The sequence below is a fragment of the Fringilla coelebs genome (genome assembly GCF_963513975.1).
Source record: "Fringilla coelebs genome assembly, chromosome: 6".
Taxonomy (NCBI): domain Eukaryota; kingdom Metazoa; phylum Chordata; class Aves; order Passeriformes; family Fringillidae; genus Fringilla; species Fringilla coelebs.
In genome coordinates this window covers 45,012,316-45,032,941 of record NC_140034.1, presented here as the reverse complement: position 1 = coordinate 45,032,941, position 20,626 = coordinate 45,012,316, and the positions used below count along the sequence as shown (strand labels likewise).

At 52.2% G+C, this 20,626-nt stretch overlaps 3 protein-coding genes across 4 annotated transcripts in view; 2 read left to right on the top strand and 1 right to left on the bottom strand.

Annotated features, from left to right (window-relative positions):
- Window positions 1-4,171, top strand: part of SLC25A22 (solute carrier family 25 member 22) — a 51,370-nt gene extending 47,199 nt beyond the window's left edge. For both annotated transcript variants that reach the window (XM_084207053.1, XM_084207054.1), the window contains 3 exons: window positions 159-313; window positions 1,126-1,201; window positions 2,062-4,171. In XM_084207053.1, coding sequence (XP_084063179.1) covers window positions 159-313; window positions 1,126-1,201; window positions 2,062-2,215 — 385 coding nt within the window. In that variant the 3' untranslated portion in view covers window positions 2,216-4,171. The remainder of the gene's footprint in view (window positions 1-158; window positions 314-1,125; window positions 1,202-2,061) is intronic.
- A 2,777-nt stretch (window positions 4,172-6,948) lies between these two features.
- On the top strand, window positions 6,949-11,069 carry IRF7 (interferon regulatory factor 7). Its single transcript, XM_084207843.1, has 12 exons — window positions 6,949-7,186; window positions 7,264-7,426; window positions 7,659-7,821; window positions 7,904-7,986; window positions 8,144-8,189; window positions 8,296-8,400; window positions 8,474-8,695; window positions 8,804-8,935; window positions 9,069-9,449; window positions 9,610-9,728; window positions 10,350-10,663; window positions 10,992-11,069. The coding sequence occupies exons 1-11, from the start codon at window positions 7,164-7,166 to the stop codon at window positions 10,494-10,496; spliced, it is 1,584 nt and encodes a 527-aa protein (XP_084063969.1). The 5' UTR covers window positions 6,949-7,163; the 3' UTR covers window positions 10,497-10,663; window positions 10,992-11,069.
- A 129-nt stretch (window positions 11,070-11,198) lies between these two features.
- LOC311154970 (malignant fibrous histiocytoma-amplified sequence 1 homolog) lies at window positions 11,199-18,104 on the bottom strand (the record flags this gene model as incomplete). The annotated part of the gene is made up of 9 exons (XM_084207842.1): window positions 11,199-11,420; window positions 11,504-11,574; window positions 12,027-12,186; window positions 12,671-12,828; window positions 13,962-14,449; window positions 14,540-14,730; window positions 15,645-15,831; window positions 16,244-16,535; window positions 17,146-18,104. 9 exons carry the CDS (start codon window positions 18,102-18,104, stop codon window positions 11,251-11,253), a joined length of 2,676 nt encoding a protein of 891 aa, XP_084063968.1. The 3' UTR covers window positions 11,199-11,250.
- Between the last annotated feature and the right edge of the window lie 2,522 nt (window positions 18,105-20,626).

The window sequence follows — 20,626 nt, the reverse complement described above, 5'->3', positions numbered from 1 at the left end:
ACTGCACTGCAGTCACAGAGCCAGGATATCTGCATTGCACTCATGGCTGTGCTGCTGATGTGTGATGCTTGCAGCCCTTCCTTTGCTCAGTTTGTTGGTGTCCCGTGCTGACTTCGCTCATCCTTGTTCTTTCTTCCTTTTCTCCTGCCCCACTGCAGGGATGTCCCATTCTCCATTGTTTACTTCCCGCTGTTTGCAAACCTGAACAAGCTGGGCCAGAAAGACCCCAATGTCAAGGCTCCGTTCTACGTGTCCTTCCTCTCTGGATGTGTGGCTGGCAGTACAGCTGCAGTGGCTGTCAATCCTTGTGATGGTGAGTCCTGATCAGCCTGTGCTGGTGGCCTGGTGCCAAGTGACAGAACTCAGAGGCCCAGGCTGGGCCAGGTGAGGAGGAGGGTGACTGTGCCAGCCTTTTTGCAGCATGAGCACACAGAAAGGGACAGCTCTGCTGCCTCCGGCTCTGATCGTGTGAGCTCAGCTGAGTTACAACTTTGGCCACGGCTTGCACAGAGGTTTGCAGTACTTACTAGGTATGTCAGGAAGAGAGTGTCACTCATTTCAGATATTCTTGGCAGGAAAGGCACATTTCCATGTGAGGCAATAATATGCAGACCAAGTGGACTTAAAATTGTCTGGGACAAACAGGGGAAGCCTCAGATCTGTGGCTCTTTCTCCTGCTCCACAGCATCTGCCTTAAGTACCACCTTGGTTTCTCTCCTGTGAAAAACACCAGAAAGTACCTGCTCCCTCCCCAACACTGCACATGCTCCAAGGTGAGAAGAAATGTAGGAGCAGAATTGTGTGTTTTAGATGCCTCTTCCTGAAGGAGATGAGCAGTTGAAAGTAAGTTCCCACTTTGCAGAGAGATATCTGAATTTGGAAGGTTTAAAGTTTAAGTCAGCTTTTGAAACCTTGATCACAGGGCGGGAGGGGTTGGGTTTTGGGTGGCTTTGTGTTTCTTTCATCCATTTATAAAGGAATGGGTTTGTTTTCCCTGATAAATGTATGAAAATGGTCTGTATTCTAGGTAATTTTGTTTTGGCCATTTCAAAGATGTTACTCTCAGGGTGGCTCCTGCCTGCTATGCCAGTGCTCAGCAGTGTCTCCCCTCTCTTTCTCTCCCAGTGATCAAAACGCGGCTGCAGTCCTTGCAGAGAGGAGTCAATGAGGACACCTACTCGGGGATCCTGGACTGCACCAAGTAAGACTCCTCATGACAGAGGCACCACATCAAGTCTTTGGCAGCTGCTCTGCCTGCTGCCAGGAAGGCAGTGCAGCTTCTAGACCCAACCAGCAGCTGTGCTTCATGTTCACTCTGTCCTTGTGCTTTTATCAATCTATCTGTCTATCTGGAGATATATATAGATATATGAGCAGATGTATATATATAGTTTGATAAAAGAGAACTTCTTCCTATATTAAGCAAGAAACATATAGCACTTATATTTAAATACTTCTGTCCAAACCTCAGCAGTCATAACACTGAGATTTTATTTCTGCAAAGGGACGTAATGTTGTAGTCTCTCCCAAGTACCCACTGTTGGAAAATCCTACAGTATTGAGTCTCATATCTCTCCTGGGGCTGCTCTGCACAGTGTCTGCAGGAGCACTGCCAGAGTGGGCTGTCCCCAGCTGCCTTATCCTCTGATCTTTTGGTAAACCGTGGTCTGGCTGCTTCAAAACATGAAGGGACTTTTATGCTTTTGTATTTCAGTTGTAGCCAGAATGTGTTGCCATCTGGCTCTGTCCCATGCTGAGGGTGGATCTTTTGAGCTGGGGGACCTCTTGATTGCAAGCATGGGGTTGTCTTGGCTGTACTTCTGGACAGGGGCAGCCACTCCTGCATCTAGCCAGATGCAGGGATGGGGCGAGTGTCTGCATGGCCACTTGCAGAGCACTTGGGCAGTGATGGGGGATTTGCTGTGGGGCTGTGCCAGGCAGCAGCGCTTGACCGGGTTTAGTCTCTGGAGGGAGGCAGAAAGGCAGGGCATGGCCAGGGGCCCTCCTGGCATGCTGGAGGGTTGGGATGGCCACTTACCTGTCTGTGCCATTTCTCCCCAGGAAGATCTGGCAGAGGGAAGGGCCCACGGCCTTCTTCAAAGGGGCCTACTGCCGAGCCCTGGTCATTGCTCCTCTCTTTGGCATTGCACAAGTCGTCTACTTCGTGGGCATCGCGGAATTCCTGCTGGACCTGCTCCCCAAGCGCCAGGCCTAGCCCTGCAGGGGCTGCGTGTGCCCTCCTGCCCTCTGCAGCGCCGGATCTATCCCCGTGTTCGCCATCCGTGTCGATCGATGTCACAGCAACAGCACAAAGGCTTCGGCAGGGACGCGAAGGGACCTGGTGCCCAGATGGGCAGACTGGGGAGGGAGAGTCCCTTCTCTGCTGCCGTCTGGAACCTGCCCCTCCCGCTCCTTCCATGGACAGTACTTAATTATTCCTCTCTCACTCTCTCTCTCTCTTTTTAATTTCCCACTTTTTGGTTTTAAATTGTCATTCTTAAGGACACTGGTAAGCACAGACTGGGCTTGCAGGCCCAGAAGTCTCCTCTCAGTCTTGGGGAGGAGGAGAGATGGGAAAGAAATAACTTCAATCCTCATCCACCTCAGTTTCCCTTTCTAGCTGGAGCTGCCAGGCATTTGAGGAGGAGCTGGAGGGGCAGCTGTGTCCCCTCAGCATCTCCTTGGCTCTGCTGACCTCGGGTCAAGAGTGAATGCTGCACAAAGGGGGCTTATCTCATTGCTGCTGGAGGCAGGGGTGGGGGGGATGCTGGCTCTGGCAAGTTCCTTAGCCTGGAAACCTTCAGCCCCCCCTTCTCCCTTTTTAAAAACGTGTTGGACTTAAATGAATTCTGACTGTTCCTATTGATTTTGTAATTATTTTCATTTTAAAGCAAAGGGATGTCCCTCCTAACTAGGTGTCACAGGCACATCTGAGTGAGGTGCAGAAATAAGGTGTCTGCTCTGTAGGGAACACGTCTGTGGGATCACATGAATGTCCAAAATTGCTTCCCTGCTTGGCTACAGGCACGGAAGGGAGAGGAACTTGGGATCAACTTATTTTTGTTTCGGGGTGGGTTTTTTTTAGTTTGTTTTTGTTTTATTCGTTTGGATTTTTGGGGGGGGGGGGGTTGTTTTTGTTTTGTTTTGTGGGGATTTTCTTTAATTCTATTTTGGGGGCTTTTTTTGTTGTTTGTTTCTGGTTTTAGGGTTTTTTTTGTTTGGATTTCGTTTGGGTTTTTTTTTATTCAGGATCGTGGGGAGGAAAAACCAAACAAGAAGAAACCACTTACATTCCTTCAGCCTGCCCACCCCTAGAGTGATAAAGCTGTGGCTGCAGGTGTAGATCAGCTGATCTGATTTTTTCCCAGCCTGACCCCAGGTGTGTGGAAGGAGGCACTGGCTCCAGTTCTGGCACTGCCCAATCTTGTGGAGCAGCAGTAGAAATGCTGCACCTGTGGGCTCACCCTGCCAGGTGAGAACACAGAGTCTGGTTGTGCTCTGATGTTTGCCTTGGGTGTGACTGGAGCCAGTGGGTGTGGAAGAGGCAGAGGATTCCCATTCTCTGAGCAGGAAGCTGTTTGTGTGTCCATCACTGGGGGGATGAGTCCCGTGCATCACAAGAACATCCTGTTTGCTCCCTGGGTGGGGATCAGTGGTGGGTGGCAGGGGGCAAATCTACACCTACAGCCTGCTCTGTTAAAGGGACACTGCCCCAGCTAATATCACTTGTCAGAGGAATTCCTCATTCAGTACTCTCTTGGGCTGTGTAATTAATTCTAGTTTAAATGATCTTAAGTGTGAGATCTACCAACCCAGTGTGATCTTCTCCGTTATTTATTCCATTTGGTGCAATCCACCCAACTTTGGTGTTGAAATTAAACTGGTTGAATTCAATTTTATTCCTTCTTTTTGCTTTATTCTCCAGGCGCCTGCTTGGTGTTTGTGTTTTGAATGTGTATTTAAATTAATTTAAAAAATATCCTTGTTTTTAATGTTTAAAAGAAAACCACCTCTGTTTCACCATTCTTTGGTTAGGTTTTTGTGAAACTTGTATGTTGAAGGCCTTCTTCCTTGATGCATCCTTTTTCTCTTTGAAAAAGTTGTTCTGTGGCTGATTTGTTACTTGTCACTTCGCATATGTGAATAATTTTCCTTTTTTCTTAATGACTTCTCCGTGTATCTGGGAAGGAATCTGTGCAAAGGCAATGATAGATGTCTGTGCTGTGTGTAGTGCTGTGATGCTGCTCTTGCTCTGGATTTCCCTTGGGTGGATTAAAAGAGAAAGGTTTATTTTATTTTTTTCTTTAAGGTGCCCCATTCCTTGCTGCTTTTTGATTTTACAGGGAGGGTCCCCAAAAGAGACTCTGCTGATAAAACTTGTGGGGTTTCAGCTTGCCCTACTTCCTGCAAGGACTGTCCCTGGAAAATGGGTGATTTGTGGCTGCAGGAATGTGCGTGGGGTGCAGGTTTGTATGGGTGGGTTAAGTTTGGAGGAAGATTTGGTGCAGTGAAGGGCTGAGACTCAGGGAAAGCTCTCCTTGTCCTTCAGGATGCTTTTAAAAACTTCTCTGTAAAACGGACTCTTTCTCCTGAAATCTCCTGCTCTTCTTCCACTGTACAGGAGCTGGTGAACTGGTGACCTAAATGAGGCTGATTTTTAGCTTCCTGGACATGTTCCTGAGCCAGCAGGACCTAGGGAGGTGGCAGGGAATAACAGCTGTGGCTGTGCAGGACAGGTACCCCCTCTCCAGGCAGGCAGGGTCCTGCTTGCAAAAAAAAAAAAATTAAAAAAAAAATAGGGAGAACTCCCATCAATTGAATTAATCACCTATTAAGTGAAACCACTCTGCATTGATTGCAGCATTGAGGAATGAAAGTAAATAAACACGCCTCTGCTCCCCTCCCTGCAGGTGCTGCTTGTCCCTGGGGCAGGAGCCAGCAGCCAGAGCCACTCCTAGTTCTTCCCACTTGTTCCTCTGGCAGAGGGTCCTTCCACCCACCCTGGGCCCTTTCCAGCCCTACCTTGTCCATGTCAGCCTCGTGCCTTGCTCCCACCCTGACCTGGCTCTCTTGGCTTCTCTTTGGGTTTCATGGCATTCACTGCCCTTAAATACATTTTGCTGGATCTGCTGAATGCCCCTGTCCTGCGTTCAGGTGCTTGAGCCAGTTCTGGCTTGTGGAATTTCCTGGAACAGAAGGATGAAATTTCCTAAAACCCTGGGGGGAAATTCCTGCAAAATAAAAGGAAAAATCCTGGCAACCAAGAGGAGAATTCCTGGAGCACAAAAGGAAACCATCCTAGAAAGCTGAATATCCTGGATAACAAAGGGGAAGAGAGAATTTCTGTAAGACAATGTAGGAATTTCCATGTGAGAACTAGGGGCAAGTCCTTGAAAACAAAGCAGGGAATATTCAGGGACTTTCTAGAAAGAAATGGGGGAATTTCCTACAAGGCTATAGGGGGGATAGCCTAGAAGTAAAAGGAGGAAAATTCCATGAAGGCAAAGAGGAAATTCCCTCAAATACCTGGGAAATTCCTGAAAAGCAGAAGTGACATTGTTTAAGTAACAGTGACATTTCCTAGAGGGGAAATTTCCCAGAATGCAAAGGAGGAATTGGTGGATAGCAAAAGGGGAATTGCCTGGAGAGGATGAATGATACTTCTTGGGAAATAATTTCTTGCTTCCCAGTGTGAGGAAAATCCACAAACGCCAGAGGTTTGTGTCCAAAAAGGAGGCAGAGGAATTCTTCAACTTTATTTAAATAAAGTGAGAAAGTCCACCAGGACAGACACCTGTGGTGTTTCCTCTGGAGGTTTCAGAGGGGACACCTCCCTTTATCCTGAGCTCCCGGCTGCGTGTTGCCCTCTCCCTTTCCCCACTGGCTGAGGTACCGGGAAGGTTCTGCCTTCCAGAACCACCTACCACATACCCCACCTTGAACCTACCACTTTACCCTAAAGGTCAGAAACTCGGGCTGTGCCGACCCTTGTCTGTTTCAGGAGCAGAACTGCCTGGGCTCTGCAACAAACCTGCGGCCCAAAGTCAGCAGAGACACGGGGACCCATTTCAATGGCATTAACACCCAACCTTCACCCAGAAAATTGTTTGTAAACGCATGAGCTTTCCTCTCACCAGGGAGTAACAGTCATGCAGAAATTTCCCAGGAAAGCAGTGGAGATCCATCCTCTAAGCAGAGCGAAATATTGTAGACAGGGATGGAGGAATCTAGAAAGCAACAAAGACATTTCCCAGGAAAGAAGGAATGTTTCGTTTGTGCAAAGTGCAAGCCTGCAAAGTGACTGGGAAATTTCCTGGAGAGCAACAGAGGATTTTTTAGGAAGGAAGTGGGGAATTTCCTGGGAAACAACAGACAGTGTGCTGAAAAAAACATGTAGAGTGCCGGAGTTCCTGGAAAGAAAAAATTTCCTCAAAAACAAGCTGCACATTGGGAAAAAGGCTGCAGTCCCATGCTTCAGCCCCACTGACCCCTCCACCCCTTCCTGGTCCTTGGGTAAAGAACTCGAAAAACCTCTCAGGGAGTTTGGGTTATTTTTGCCGCTCCCCAGAGAGCTCAAAGGGCTCAGGGGAAAAGCCGGGTGGTCGCTGTTGCTGCCCTTGACCCCCTTCCTGTCGGGGGTATGGGCTGCTTCGCCTCTGCCCCGGTGCCGAGCGCTGCCCGCCGCACTTTGGCCTTTGTCTGTCATTTTTGGCAGCACAGCCTTAGCGTGCAAGCCAAGGAAGCCGGAAGATGAAGGATTAGAATAAACATCTGGACACGGCCCGGGGGTTTCCAGCTCCGGGAAGCCCCGGCTGGCGCGGGTGCGGCCGACCCCCTGCGCTCCGGGATTCCCACGCTCGGCTTTAGGTCCGGTTTATTAATTTCAATTACTGATACTGCGGGCAGGGGAGTGCGCGGGGCGGCGCGGCGGGGCCGGAGCACCGCGCGGGCGGTCCCGGCAGCTGCGGCACCGCCCCGCCGCAGGAGCGGCGGCAGTTTCACTTTCGGAAAGGACACGTGATTTCCAGGAAAACGGGAGGGGCGGATAAAGGCTCGGGAAGGAGGCGGCCGTGCCCTGCGCCGAAGTCACCGCCCGGCACGGCACGGCACGGCACGGCACGGCACGGCACGGCACGGCACGGCGGCTCTGCGGACCCGGCACTATGGCAGCGCCGGAGAAGGAGAGGTAAGCGGCGCCCAGCACCCCCGGGTCGCCGTCTCCGGGTAGCCCCGGTTCCCCCCGGTGACGGTCCCCGCCCGCAGGGAAGCCCAGAAGCTGCGGTTCGGACAGTGGCTGCTGAACGCCATCAACAGCGGGAGCTACCGGGGGCTGCGCTGGATCGACTCTGCCCACACCGTCTTCCGCGTCCCCTGGAAGCACAACGCCAGGAAGGACATCACCAGCAGTGACCTGGAGGTCTTCAAGGTGGGTGGCATGAGTGTCGCCAGCAGCGACGTGGAGATCCTCAAGGTGGGCGGGGTGGGGGGTCGCCAGCAGCAGCCTCAGGGTCTTCAAGGTGCGTGGGCTAGGATGGTGACCAGCAGCAAGCTGAGGTCTTCAAGGTGGGAGCTGGGGAGGTGGGGGAAGACCAGTCATCCCTGGAAACCTCCATTTTCATGGAGTCAGGGGCCCCATGTTCCCTTCCCTGCACCCCCAGGCATGGGCAAAGGTCAGTGGGCGGTATGAGGAAGGCTGCGAGGACCCGGCCAAGTGGAAGACCAACTTCCGCTGTGCCCTGAGCAGCACCCACTTGTTCAAGCTGGAACAGGACTATTCCAAGCGTGCTGATGACCCCCACAAGGTCTTCTCCATTGTCTCAGGTGAGCCTTGCCCCATGGAGGGGCTGTGTTGGATGGGGTGGGCAATCTCAGGGCCTCCCATTCCCCGGTGCTCTCCTTTCAGCCACCCTCCGGGACAGCAAGGAGGGAGATTCCGGCATCCCCAACCCTGTGGTGGACCAGCAGGCAGCACAACAACAGCTGCAGGTAGCTGGGTGGGCACAGGAGGCCAGGGAGGTCCCTGCTGCCACTCCGCAAGCATTGCTCCCAAGCTGCAGCCCATCACCTAGACAAAATGTGGGCTGGGGGAGGCTGGGTGCCTGGCAACCACAGCAGTAAGATCCCATTCTCCTTCCCTTTCCAGCTGGATCTCCACCCCCAAGACATGGCCTCAGCCATCACTGTCCCAGGTAAGCAGTAGTCCCACAATCTTTTTCTGGGGAAGGACACCCACTAGGCTCAGCTGGGAGTGATTTTGTGGCTGTGAGACATCCTATCCACTGTGCTCCCCCTTAGGAAGCACCGACCCCACAGAGCTCTCCATTCTGGAGGAGCTGCTGCAGCAGTGTGACATCTCTCCCCGCAACCTTGGCTCGCTGGCCCCATCCTGGGTGCCCACAGGTGAGACGAGCTCTGCTCGCGGGGTGCAGAGTTGGTGACTGCCTGGGTGAGTCATCCCAGCACCTTCCCACAGGTGGTTTCCCTGCAGGGGACACTGTGCACCAGGATCTCGTGCTCCAGCCTCATCAGGACAACCTGCTCCAGCCTCACCAGGACACCCTGCTCCAGCCTTATGCAGACACCAGCCAAAACAGCTGCTTCCCTCCCACAACATTTCCACAATGGGTGCCCACGGTGGAGCAGCCCGCCTTAGACACCTACCAACCAACGGGCCTCATGCCACCAGAGGAGACAGGTGGGTGCCGTGGGATAGGATCTGTTTCTGGCTGTGGGAATGCCATAATGGGATGGGAACAGGCCAGGGTGGCATCTGGAATGGTGATACAGTGCTGCCCATCTCCAGCTGCAGGGGCCATGCCACCACCCTGCCACCTGACGGAGGGCACGGTCCCCACGCAGTACGCAACGGAGGCGACGTTGTTCGTGCCCACCGCCAGCCCTGTGCCACAGCCACGGCTGCTGCTGGATAACACCGGTGAGGGTTATCAATTATTAATGGCTCTAAATTATTATTACAGTTATTAACAGTAAATATGCATGGGGGGTGCTTTGGGGAGGGGCAACGTTTCGGTTTGGAGGATGCGGCTGCTGATCACTTCCTGGCGCAGATGGCATCGTCTCCATCCTGGATGTCACCATCTACTACCGGGGGAAGGAGTTCCACCGGGAGGTGGTGGGGGGCAGCCACTGCCTGCTGACGTACCAGCGCCCCAGCCTGCCGGGGGCGCCGTGCCCCTGGCACGTGGTGCACTTCCCCAGCCCTGCCAGCCTGGCCGACGGCAAGCAGCGACGCATCACCGAGGAGCTGCTGGGCATCGCGGGGCTGCAGCTGGAGCAACGCGCCTACAAGGTCTTTGCCACCCGCCGGGAGAAGTGCAAGGTGTTCTGGGCCTTGTCCCAGCAGCTCGAGGGGGTCGAGGAGCCCCCGCCCAACGAGCTCTGCCGGGACCAGGAGACGCCCATCTTTGATTTCAATGAGTTTTGCATAGGTGGGTAGGGGTGTCAGGTAGTTCCCTGTGTGTTGTTTCCTGCCCAGCCTGGTTTGGGGCTCATGGGAGCCAGCCCCAGGATGTTGCAAGCATCCAAGCCCTCCCAGCCCCTCTGTGCCCCCAGGCTCACCCCAAAACTGAGCCCTGTTTTGCCTCACAGAGCTGAGGGACTTCCGCAACGGCCAAAGGCGGCGATCTCCTGACTTCACCATCTACCTCTGCTTTGGGCAGACCTTCTCCAAGGACAAGCCTAAGGAGTCCAAGCTCATCCTGGTCAAGGTGCAGTAGCCAAAACCCACCGCTGTCCCACTGCTGCCCAGGGAAGGGGAGAGACTCATGGAAGCCAGGGGAGCTGGGACTCTGGGTGCCTGAGGAGGGGGACCCTCGAGGTCGAGTTGGGTGGGAGATGGAGGGTCTGGGTGCCTGAAGAGGACCATTGGGGACTGAGGGAGATGGGATTCTGGGTGCTGAGGAATGGGGACTCCTAGGTGATAGAGAGTTGATGGAGTTTTCCTCATGGACTGGCCAGGGGGAGCCTCAGGGGCCAGTGGAGGCCCTTAGACATCTGGATACCCAAGGAGGGGGTACCTGGGGGCTGAGAGAGATGGGGGAATTGAGTGACAGGGGAGGGGGACCCTTGGTGGCATGGGGGGCTGCATGACCAGGGAGGGAACCCTTGGGAGCCAGGGAAAACAGGGGTGGAGAATGGGTCAGAGGGCCCTTGGGGTCTGGGCAGGATGGTGTGGAAGGCAGTTGCCCCGGGACAGGGACCCTCAGGGGATGGGGGAGACAAAGGGTGCCCCAGATACCTCCTCCCTGCACTCCAGGAGGACAGGGCCATGCAGGTTTTCGCAGCTATATCAGGCAAGTGCCCCTAACCCCAATGTTTTGCTGCTGCAGCTGGTGCCCAAGTTCTGTGAGTACTACTACGAGCAGGTGCTGCAGGAGGGAGCCTCCTCCCTGGACAGCCACACCATCGGCCTGCAGCTCTCCAACTCCTTCGACCTCATGGAGCTCATCGAGCAGTACAACATGCAGCTGGGCTGAGCCCTCCTGCCCCGCTCCCATGGCCCTGGCGCAGGCAGCAGGACCACTGGGCATCCCAGGCACTGCAAACCAGCACTCCCCAGCCTGAGGACAACCTCAATGACCAGTCCTGGAGCTCACACATTGCTTTTCCTGTCAGCTTCTAGTGTGTGTTTTTGTGGAGTGTGGTAATTTACAGATTTATTTTATTAATTTTTCCAAGTTAAAAAAAAAAAATATGTATATATAAACATAATTCTCTCTTGCCTGGATATCTGCCTCTGCTATCAGTCTGCAATCTTCACCACCCCCTTCTACCCCCAAAACCATGGGGGTCTGTACCCCCAAAACCATGGGGGTCACCCCAGCCTTGTCTCAGCAAAGTCCCTGCTGGCAGGGGTGGGCTGGTATCAGAGAGCTTTATCAGCACCTTCTTCCCCTTAAATTTGAGTGGATGAGGTGACTTCCCAGTATGAAGAGATGCGTTTATCAATGCATTTATTTCCATGCATTAAGGCTGCAAACATGACTCGCAAGCAGAATGTGTTGAGGACAGCTTGGCTTGGGCTAAACAAAAGTAATTCTTCGTTGAGCGCTGCCCAGAGTTACTCACTGGAGATGTTCTGGAAAAATAAGGCAGTAAGTACAAGACGAAACACCCAGACCACCAGCTCAGAGGTGCAGAGGGGGTGGTATCTCAGGGAGGAGTGTGGAAATCAGAGGGCTGCCTGAAGATGGGGTGTGCCCTTCCCAGGCTGCAGGCAACTGCACCCCCTCATTTCAGGAGCCTGACCATCACTGTTGGTCCCTGGGCAGGGGGAGGTAGCAGTGTCCTTACCTGCCGAGTGACCTGGATGCTGCTGGGCCCAAAGGTGGTGGTTCCGTAGCTTGTCACATAATAGTGAGCAGAGGGCTGTGCCAGGGGCTGCTCCAGTGGCCTGGGTACTGTGGGAATGGGACACCCTTATCCCCTCAGCCCTCTTTCCCCTGAGCACAGCTGTGGCACAAACTCGGGACACTGGGCTCACCTTTGGGCAGGAGCAGCTCTGCACCAAAACGGTGCCCACATGTCCCGCAGGTTTTAACATCTTCCTTTGTCCTGTGGAGGAAAAAGCCCAGGAAGGAAAGAGCAGGAGGTGCTCTCAGCACTTCCTAAGGAATATGATGCCAAGGCACTGGAATAGGTTTGTTCTTCCCACCCTGACCTGAGGTGCAGCTCTTGATGGGACAGCCTCTCCCCTCCCAGGTGCCTGAGCACCTTCAACTCCTCATGAAACAGGGACATGTGGGCACATGTCCAGAGTGAGCATTATGTGCCTGAGCCCCAGAGTATCAGCTTCCTCACCTTTCCCTCCGTGCTCCAATTTCCCACACCAGTAAGTGTTAACACCACATGGGACACGAGCTGGTATGGTTGGAGAAGGGCACTGTGGTGCCTGGTCAGTTTCATGACTAATTCCACGTGGCTTTTAGAAGCTGACCAGCCTCAGCAGCACTGCAGTAGTGACCACTGGGTGCCACCCTTGCAGGGAGGGCACAGTGTGTACGTACGTGGCGCCTGTGCCATCCATGTCTGGCCAGAGCAGCTCTGCGGGACAGCCGGCCGTTCGGCAGGGACTCTTCACACACACGTGCAGCCCCGGCCACTCCTCAGCGAGCTTCTGGATGAGGAGCACAACGGCCACGAGGAAGTCCCAGGCAAACTGGAACCCTTCCAGGCAAAAGGAAAATGTCTCTTTCTTACAGCCTCCAGCCACAGCAGCCCAGGAGATTCTGTTATGACCCACACAACCCACAGCCCCCACTGTCAGACAGGCACCATCCCCAGTTAACCAAACTTCCAGAAGGAATTTAATGATACGTTGGAAGAGCTCCCCAACTTGGGTGGTCCTTTTGCTTATCACTTGAAGATCCAGCCTTCTGCTGGGGCCTTCTGGGGAAGGATGAACCATTTGCTCCATGATGAGAATTAAAACTTGGCTTTCCACTTTCATGTGATACCTCTAGAGGAGTCCTGAACAGAATTCCACGGAGAAAGGGGAAACCTTTAAGTGGACTGCTGGTGGACCCAGTCCAGACTAGGGCCATGTGGCAGACGCCTCTTGGGACACTTTCCGTAGGGTTGGAGGTGAAGGGAGCAGAGCTAAGGAGAGATATGGGGTTGGGAGTCATGAAATATGGATCAGGGATCTTACCTGTCCTCTCTGATGGCTTTCTGCTGCGGAGCTCCAGGTAGCTGTAGGCCCTCTGGTTATTCTCTTTGATCAGCAGAGGTTTGCCATTGCATACAAGCAGGCAGGTCACCTTGGCCACCCAGTGTGTGGAATAGAAGGAGCAAGCTTTCACCAGGAACCTGCAAAGAAATTGCCCATGGCTTTCATCACTTTTCTCCTAGCTTATCCCTAATGCTGGAAAAACTAGATGGACTTGAGACACCAAATGAGGACCTTCCACTACTGAAAGCTCAAGCAGCAGGAACAGCCTCTTGAACCAAGAGATCCTTCCAGACTTGGCCATCTTGTCCTGGTTTTGTCTGGGATGGAGTTAATTTTCTTCCTAATAGCTGGTACAGTGCCATGCTTTGGATTTAGGATGAGAAGGATGTGGATAACACACTAATGTTTTAGTTGCTGCTGAGCAGGGCTTACATCAAGGCAAGGATTTTCCAGGTCTCAGGCTGCCCTGCCAGTGAGGGAGCTGGGAGGTGACAGCCAGGACAGCTGACCCCAAATGACCAAAGGGTTATCCCATATGCAGTGGCATCGCACTCAGCATATAAACCTGGGGGAGAGCTGGCTGAAGGACCATTGCTTGGGAACAGGCTGGGCATGAGTTGGTTAGTGCTGAGTAAATGTTTTTTATTTGCATCACCTGTTCTTCTTGGGTTTAATTTCTATCTTTGCTGATTTCCTTTTCATTACAATATTATTATCACTATTACTGTTATTATTATAATTTATTTCAACTATTAAACTGTCTTTATCTCAACCCATGAGTTTTCTCACTTTTCTGATTCTCTCCCCAGTCCAGCTGAGGAGAGTGAGCGAGTGGCTCTGTGGTGTTTGGTTGCCAGTTGGGGTTTAACCACAACACCATTGGATAAAGCACAAGTCCAGAAAACCAGGAGAAGTTCCAAAAACTGGTACAGTTCCAACACCCATAAAAACTAAAACATTCTTGGGTGGGACTGTGAGACCTCTGCCTGCCTGGATGGACACAGATTAGCCAAACACCCCCCCAGATGAAAGGGGAACCAGAAGGAATGGGGCCTTTGCTCACATCCAGGCAGTGAACATCTCAAGGGGGTCACCCAGGGCCCTACATACGTGTGGCCCAGCTGAGAAGCCCCCCTGGTATCTTGACTCCCAGCCTCAGGCCTCAGCAGACACAGTCTCAAGAGCCAAGGGCTTGCTGAGAGTCATCATGGCAGTGCACCGAGCAAACTCAATCCCACAACCTCACTGATGGCCAGAAACCAGTGCTTACCTCTGGAAGAAGCCCTCAGGTATTTCGGGTGAGAAGTAGGCACGGATGTGGAGGTCCTCGGGGTGATCTCCTCCCCAGACCTCAGACACTTCCTCGGTCTGGTTCAGATAGGTTGGGAACAAGTACCAGGACTTGCCTTGGCTCCGTGTTGTCTCCCACGGCTTCCCAGGCACAAACTCCCTGGCCTGTGGGTTGAGTGCTTCAGTGTGCTTCACCTCCAGGCAGAGCTCAAAGTGCTCCAGGAGGCTGAAGAGCTTCCCTCTCCCTCTGTGAGGCCTGTGTCCCATGATTTCCTCAAAGACATCCCACATGCCTTCCGAACAGAGCTGGTGCTTCACCAAGGCACGCACAGCCTGGTGGCACAGCATTGCCTTGGACTTGAAGGTCCACACCCAGTTGGCCCTGTCTCTGATGGTGGCGTGTTCCCCGATCAGCGTCTCCACAGAGATGCTCTCAAGCTGCTGGACGAGGTGGTGCCGCACCAGGAGCTGCATGGGAAAAGAAGGAGAGACGAGGTGGCAGTGAGAGGAGCTCAGCCGCAGGACTTGGGCTCTACAAAGCCTGATCCCCACACTCACCTTGAACATCGTTATCAAAAATGTAGGCTGGAGGAAGACGGTGCTTTCCAAGTGCTTGATTTCCTCATACCACACAACGAGCCCGATGCGGTGGAGGTACCGCAAGATGTCCTGGAGGAGCTCTCTGCCCAGGCTGGCCAAGTTCTTGCGCTGGGAGAGTTTGCTGAGTAGGTACTGGAGGTCCATCATGCCTAGAGGGAGATGCAGGAGCTCAGCATGCATCTATCAGACGCAGCATTCCAAGGCAGATGCTTCAGAGAGCCAACAAACACCCGCATCACCGATGCCATCCCTGGGGAAGTAGCTGGGATCAGCGTGCTCAATGACTGTGACCAAAAATGTTCTGCCTCTCCTCAGCTGTCCAACTGCCACCCTGAAGCTCCCACAACTTTGCCTTGCCCCAGCAGTGGGAACAGCCTGCCAGGACTTTCTGAAAAACAAAGCTAATACTGGGTGTTTTTTTTTATTATTGTTTGAGGAAGCAGGTTTGTTTCCAGCCAGAAAACCTCAGATTGAGAGTTAAACCTCAGAGTGCCATTCGGCAATGTAGAGAGACAGGCAACAAAATCTGATTTATGTCCACAAAAGAAAAGCATTTGCTCCTCGTTCTCTAATCTTACAGTCTCACCAGAGGGTCAGAGATGTCACTGGGAATTGGTGGAATTCATACCTGCTTTAAGTGTATAAGCAAGGGGCTGGAGCTACTCATTCTGCTAAGTCACAGGAGACATGGAAAATGGTCTAAGGAAGGGTAGGAGCCATTATATAATGTAAGCAGGATGTAGATTTGAAAACCACATAGTTGCATTAAAGCTGTGGAGCTCCTTCCTGCAAGACGTTTTCAATTGCTTTTTCAGGGAAAAGGGGAGAACAAAAAACATCACTGGAAAGCAAGAAACCAGACCTGTCCTGCTCAGGCATGCTCAGCATATGAACACTGCAAGGTCTTCAGCAGTGACCCCACTGCCACACAAACAGGGTCAGAGGGTGCAGCAAGCACTGGAGAACCCACCCCCGTTTCAGGAAAGCCCTGAAGAGAGTCTGTCCCAGGCACAGGACAGAAGCTCCTCCCAGAAAGGCATGGCAGAGGTGACAGAGCACTCACCATGCCCTGCCGTCTCCTCGCTCTCTGCAATATCCGCAATGGCAGCTTCCACCTGCCTGTAAATGGGCGGCAGCACTCGGACAACCTCAGGGAAGAGCTCCTCATTCTTCACATGCTTCAAAATAGTGGCCTCGAGCTCTCTGATGTCACGGTGATCTGTGCAGTTGACAGCAACTAAGTTTAAGATCTGGAAAAGAGGAAGCACATACCTGACAAAAGCACATCCAGAAGGTTTTTTAGCCTCTGGTAAAGGAAGGAGCTAATGCCCATGAGGTCACCCAGGGTGAGAAGCCACTGGCTTAGCTTCAGAGGCACCTCCTTCACAGTCTGTTCTACAGCGGTTCCTGAGAATCACCTGGTAACCCCTCACACTCCTCCTCAGGCACATAGTACAAGCCACAGGAGGAGATGCCCATCACTAGGGACAAGGACCCTGCAGGTCACAGCCAGGGGTTACCACATCCCCCCCAGCCTGGGGCGGGGCTGCAGCAGTGGCCTGATGCATTTGCACCAGGTCACCTTCGCCAGTAGCACACTGGGCTGCCAGAGACAGCAGGGTGACCTCAGCCAGCCAGAACCCTGGATAATCTCAGCCCTACGGTTAACGTGCAGCTCTCCATCTCCTTCAGCCTCTCCCACTGGTCCACGTAAAACTTGGGGTCCTCACTGCCCTCCAGGTTGTCGATGAAGTGAGCAAGGTTGCTTTTTCTCTCTGCCAGCATGGCTGTGATCCTGGCCATGATGTCATGTGTCTTCTCTGCTACTTCCTGCTCCTGGCAGCAGTCCACATGGGTTCCCACAGGGAGCACCACTGAGTTTGGGACTCGCATGGACAGGTTATTGATCCAGAAACCAACGAGCTCCTTGAAAGTTTTATCATTAGTTTGGTACCTGGGGAGGGAGAAAAAGAAAATCCCAAATTCGCATCTCACCCCTCTGGATCTCCAGCCAACTTCCACCAGTACGGGCCTGACCACACACTCTGTGTCCCAGGAGCTCACTGGACAAGAGCTCAGATCTCAGAATCTGAGATACAGCCCACAGGGCTGTATCCAAGCTCATCCTTCAGTTTCCCATCCTTAAGCTATGGGGTATAGCAGAGTCAAACCCTGCTGTGGACAAGAGCATCCCTCTGTAGCACCAAACCCAAGCCTGATACTCCCGCCATGTTCAGGGAACACCACAGGATACAGGAGGGATCACAGGGATTTGCTCCTTGCAGAAAGCAAGTCTTACTTAGATGGGGTTCAGCAGTCACATAAGGAGTTGATGCTTATTTCAGCCCTTCCAAACAGAGGCCTTTGGCAAGGTGATGACAGAGCTGGTGGATTAATAGGTTGATCTGCAAAAATGGGGAGAGGGAGAGCCAGCTATGCCAATGGTGAGAAGACAAGGCCTCAAGGTCCAATAGAAATGGTGTGAATTTGTGCAGTGCAACGTTTCCCCAGCTCCTTTTTAGTTTCCCGACTTTACCTGGAATCCAAACCAGCTCAGCACTTACATGTGAAGATTGATGACAAGGATGACGAGCGCCTGTGGGGTGATGAACACATGGTGAGTCATGTAGTATTCCAGCTGGCCAGCAAAGTCCCAGAAGAGAAATGTGAAGTCCTGGATCTGGAACTCACTGATCTCTATCCCAACTGTTCGCTCTTCTTTGGGCACCAGTTTGGATTGCCCTTGCTTCAGGCTTCTGCAGATGGTGGACTTCCCTGCCAGCGAGGCCCCCAGGAAGATGGTCTTGACCCTCCTGTCCTCTTGCCCCAAACCACGCTGAAGTTGGTTGAAGTAATTCCGGATCTGCCGAATGCCACCAGCACACACTTCGCTGGGCGGCTCCCGGAGAGGGTTCCCACTGGCCCTAAACATTTTCAAGGACTGTCCCTGGAAGAGCTCCCTGGGGAGCTGGCGAAGGGCGTTATTCTGCACATGGAGCTCCTGTAAGCGTGCCAGCTGCAGGACGGGCTGCGGGAAGGTCCGGAACAGGTTGTTGGAGATGTTGAGGTACTGGAGGCTGCCCCCACAAGCTGCCAGGTCCCTGGGGAGGGCACAGAGACGGTTGTTGTTCAGCCGCAGGTGCTTAAGCCTGGGGAGATGGGAGAAAACCCCCTCTGGGATGATCCGGATTTGGTTCTGATTCAGTTCAAGCCTCTCCAAACAGACCAAGCTCTGGATTTCACTGGGAAAGTCCACAAACTCATTCTTGGACAGTATCAGCTTCTTGAGGTTGCAAAGCTTAGAAATGCCAGTGATGCTCCTGAGCTTGTTCCTGTCAAGGTCAAGGCTCTCCAGCATGGAATTGCTCAGGACTGAGGGAGGGAGCACACGCAGCCTCTGGGTAGAGAGATTCACTTCATGCAATGTGTCCTCCTGCTCCTGACCTGAACACATAGGACAGGGAAGGTGGTTAAGAGAGACTTTGACCTTTGGAATTGCAGACCATTTTTTCTTTTTTTGCATGACTTTGGGATAATTTTGGCCAGCAAGGAAAAGCAGAGGAGCTGGTTGAACAGTGCAACCACAATTACTGCTTGAACAGCTCCAGTGTCTTCTCAAGAGAGGAACTGAAGCTGAAGATCTTGGCTGGGACTGAAGATGCAGAAACAGTTCCCACCAGATGTTGAGCTGCAGCCCAAGTGTCACGTTAACAGATTTGCTCTCATGCTTTGAGCCCTGCAAGAGCTCCAGCTCAGATGCATCCACCCCAAAACTGTGTTTTCCAATCCCAGCAGTGGGCTGCGGGGGCAGAGCTGACATGAGGACAGCTGCTCCCCAAATAACTCGCCCAGCCCACTCACAGCTCTTGACCACAGCTATGGGGATGCACTGAGGCCAGGGCCAGCGAGTTCAGACACTTCCTCTATCATATCCTCCCCCCTCCAGATGATGTTGTGATCCCCTGCAGGGATGCTCCCAGCCTGGGGAAATAACACAGGGACGGTGGGGTTTCCCAACAGACAGGGAACACAGGCAGGGACTCAGTGATGGCTGAGAATGCCCCCAAACAGAGGGTGTTTAGGGAAGAGAGATTTGCAGGCGAGGAGAGCGTCAATGGGATGGGGATCACACGATACCAGAGCAAAACACGGTTAGATTTGCTTTCCTCTCCCTTTTTCACTTCCTCCCATGACACCAAGCATGGCATCCCCTTATGCAATGCACCCTGCTCAGGACTGACTCATAATTTTTCAGCATCACCACTGAAACGTGGGATATGCTCCAAGCCCAGCAGGAAAGCAAGCCTTCACCCTCTCCCAAATGCCCAGTCTCTCCCTCAGGGACAAGCCAAAGAACTCCCACCACCACTGAGCCAGGGCAGTGAAGAGCCAGGGCAGCTACTCACAGGCTCTGGGTTGGGCCATAATCCTGCAGCGTGGCGCCAGCTGGATCCTCCAGGCGCTCGCCTCCCCTTTCGCTTCCTCTTCTTGTGCTGCTCCTGCCTCCCTGAGCTCGGCCAGAGAACCCCACCCTCTCTTTCTCCATCCAACCTCAGAGCAGCTCTCAAGAACCTGAACATTTCTGGCCAGATGGCAGGGCGAGGGTTATGTCCCAGTACTGGGACATACTGGAGTACTGGAGGTCACCTATGGGACAACCATGGTGGCAGAGTAGGTCCTAAGTCAAATTCCTGCTGCAGCATCCCTCCCTGCCTGTGCTGAACACGCTTTTGGCATCACCACTCTTCCACAGGAATGAAAGGACACTAAAAAGAGGTTATACTGTTACCAAACTATTGCATGTATTGAATAAATAAGAGGGCTTCCCTAAACAGGTAATAGCATCCGATCCAAGAGGGCCAACCAGAAAGGGGCAGAAAAAAAACCCCAACCAAGCAGTATACCCAGTAGACTAGAAAAACTGTTTTCTAGAACCCACCAGAAGAGGTATTTTTAGGTGCGCTTCTCATTGCCTCTCCCAGGAGGCAGCTTACAATTCAATAATTTTATTTTAATGGCAGACAGATTAAAAGAACCAGTATTCTTGTTCATGTAACTTCAGTAGAAAGCTCATGCAGAAGGTGTAGTTTTCAGTCTCGGCACTCCTCAGGCAATGGCAGGTGCGGAGGTAACAAATTTAACAGGCCTTACAGTGCAGGCACTCCTAACACATCCTGCAACAGGCTGTTATCTTTACTGCCAGTTCAAGGGTAACACTAAATAAGAATTTAAAGCAGTGAAACAGCCTGAGGAATGAAACAGACTGACACTATCTTCCTGGTAAACAGTGTAGTTGCTTCTATTATTTGGTCAAGCCTTATTTTTCTCACCACCTACCCTTTTTCATTCTGTATACAGACAGGCTATGGCAGAATTGCTCCTCTGAGACATTCAGAGGCATCCAATTCCCAGCCTAAATGTATGAACAACTAAATCACATTCTCTCATTGTTGTGCCAACAGTGCCAAAGTTTCTGAATTTTTATTTTGTCAAGAAATCTATCAGCTGTGTTTGTATTTACAATCCCATACCCATGTTCCACATATGTACTCTAGCTCCAAGTTTAGCTTGAAAACTGTAACTTCTCTGCCAGCTGTTCTTCTGCAGTTAGTACTGTGTCTTTTCCAAAAATCTGCAAAGCAACTCCAAAGTTATCACTTTCTTTTGGTCCATCCAGGCTGCACTTCCATAGAAGGAGCATACAGAACCAATGAAGACTAGCTCCAAAATGCTCAGGATTCATCCATAAACACTCTTCTAGCACAGTGAGTGATGGGAGTGAAGCATTGTGCCAGTCCATACACTACTGGTATATAGGCTCGTTTTGTTTAAATAGTAAAAAAATAAACTCTCCAAACCAGTTCCTGTAAAGGGAAAGCCAGTTTCTAAGTTGTAACTTACTGGTTTTCTCTTCAATTTCTCTGTGAAACATCTCCTCCCTCGCAGGATTTGATGGGGAATGATTCAAGTCAGGTTCAAGGGTGCTGTATCATTTAAGGGCCTGTATTTCAGATGGTCACTTAAAAGACCTGCTGCTCTGCAGTA

Bases quoted from the DNA above. Each gene is read 5' to 3' on its own strand.
- IRF7 (XM_084207843.1), top strand. From the start codon at position 7,164: ATGGCAGCGCCGGAGAAGGAGAG. The intron at 8,696-8,803 runs GTGGGTGCCGTG...GCCCATCTCCAG, and splicing joins CATGCCACCAGAGGAGACAG to CTGCAGGGGCCATGCCACCA. The intron at 9,729-10,349 runs GTGCAGTAGCCA...TTGCTGCTGCAG, and splicing joins CCAAGCTCATCCTGGTCAAG to CTGGTGCCCAAGTTCTGTGA.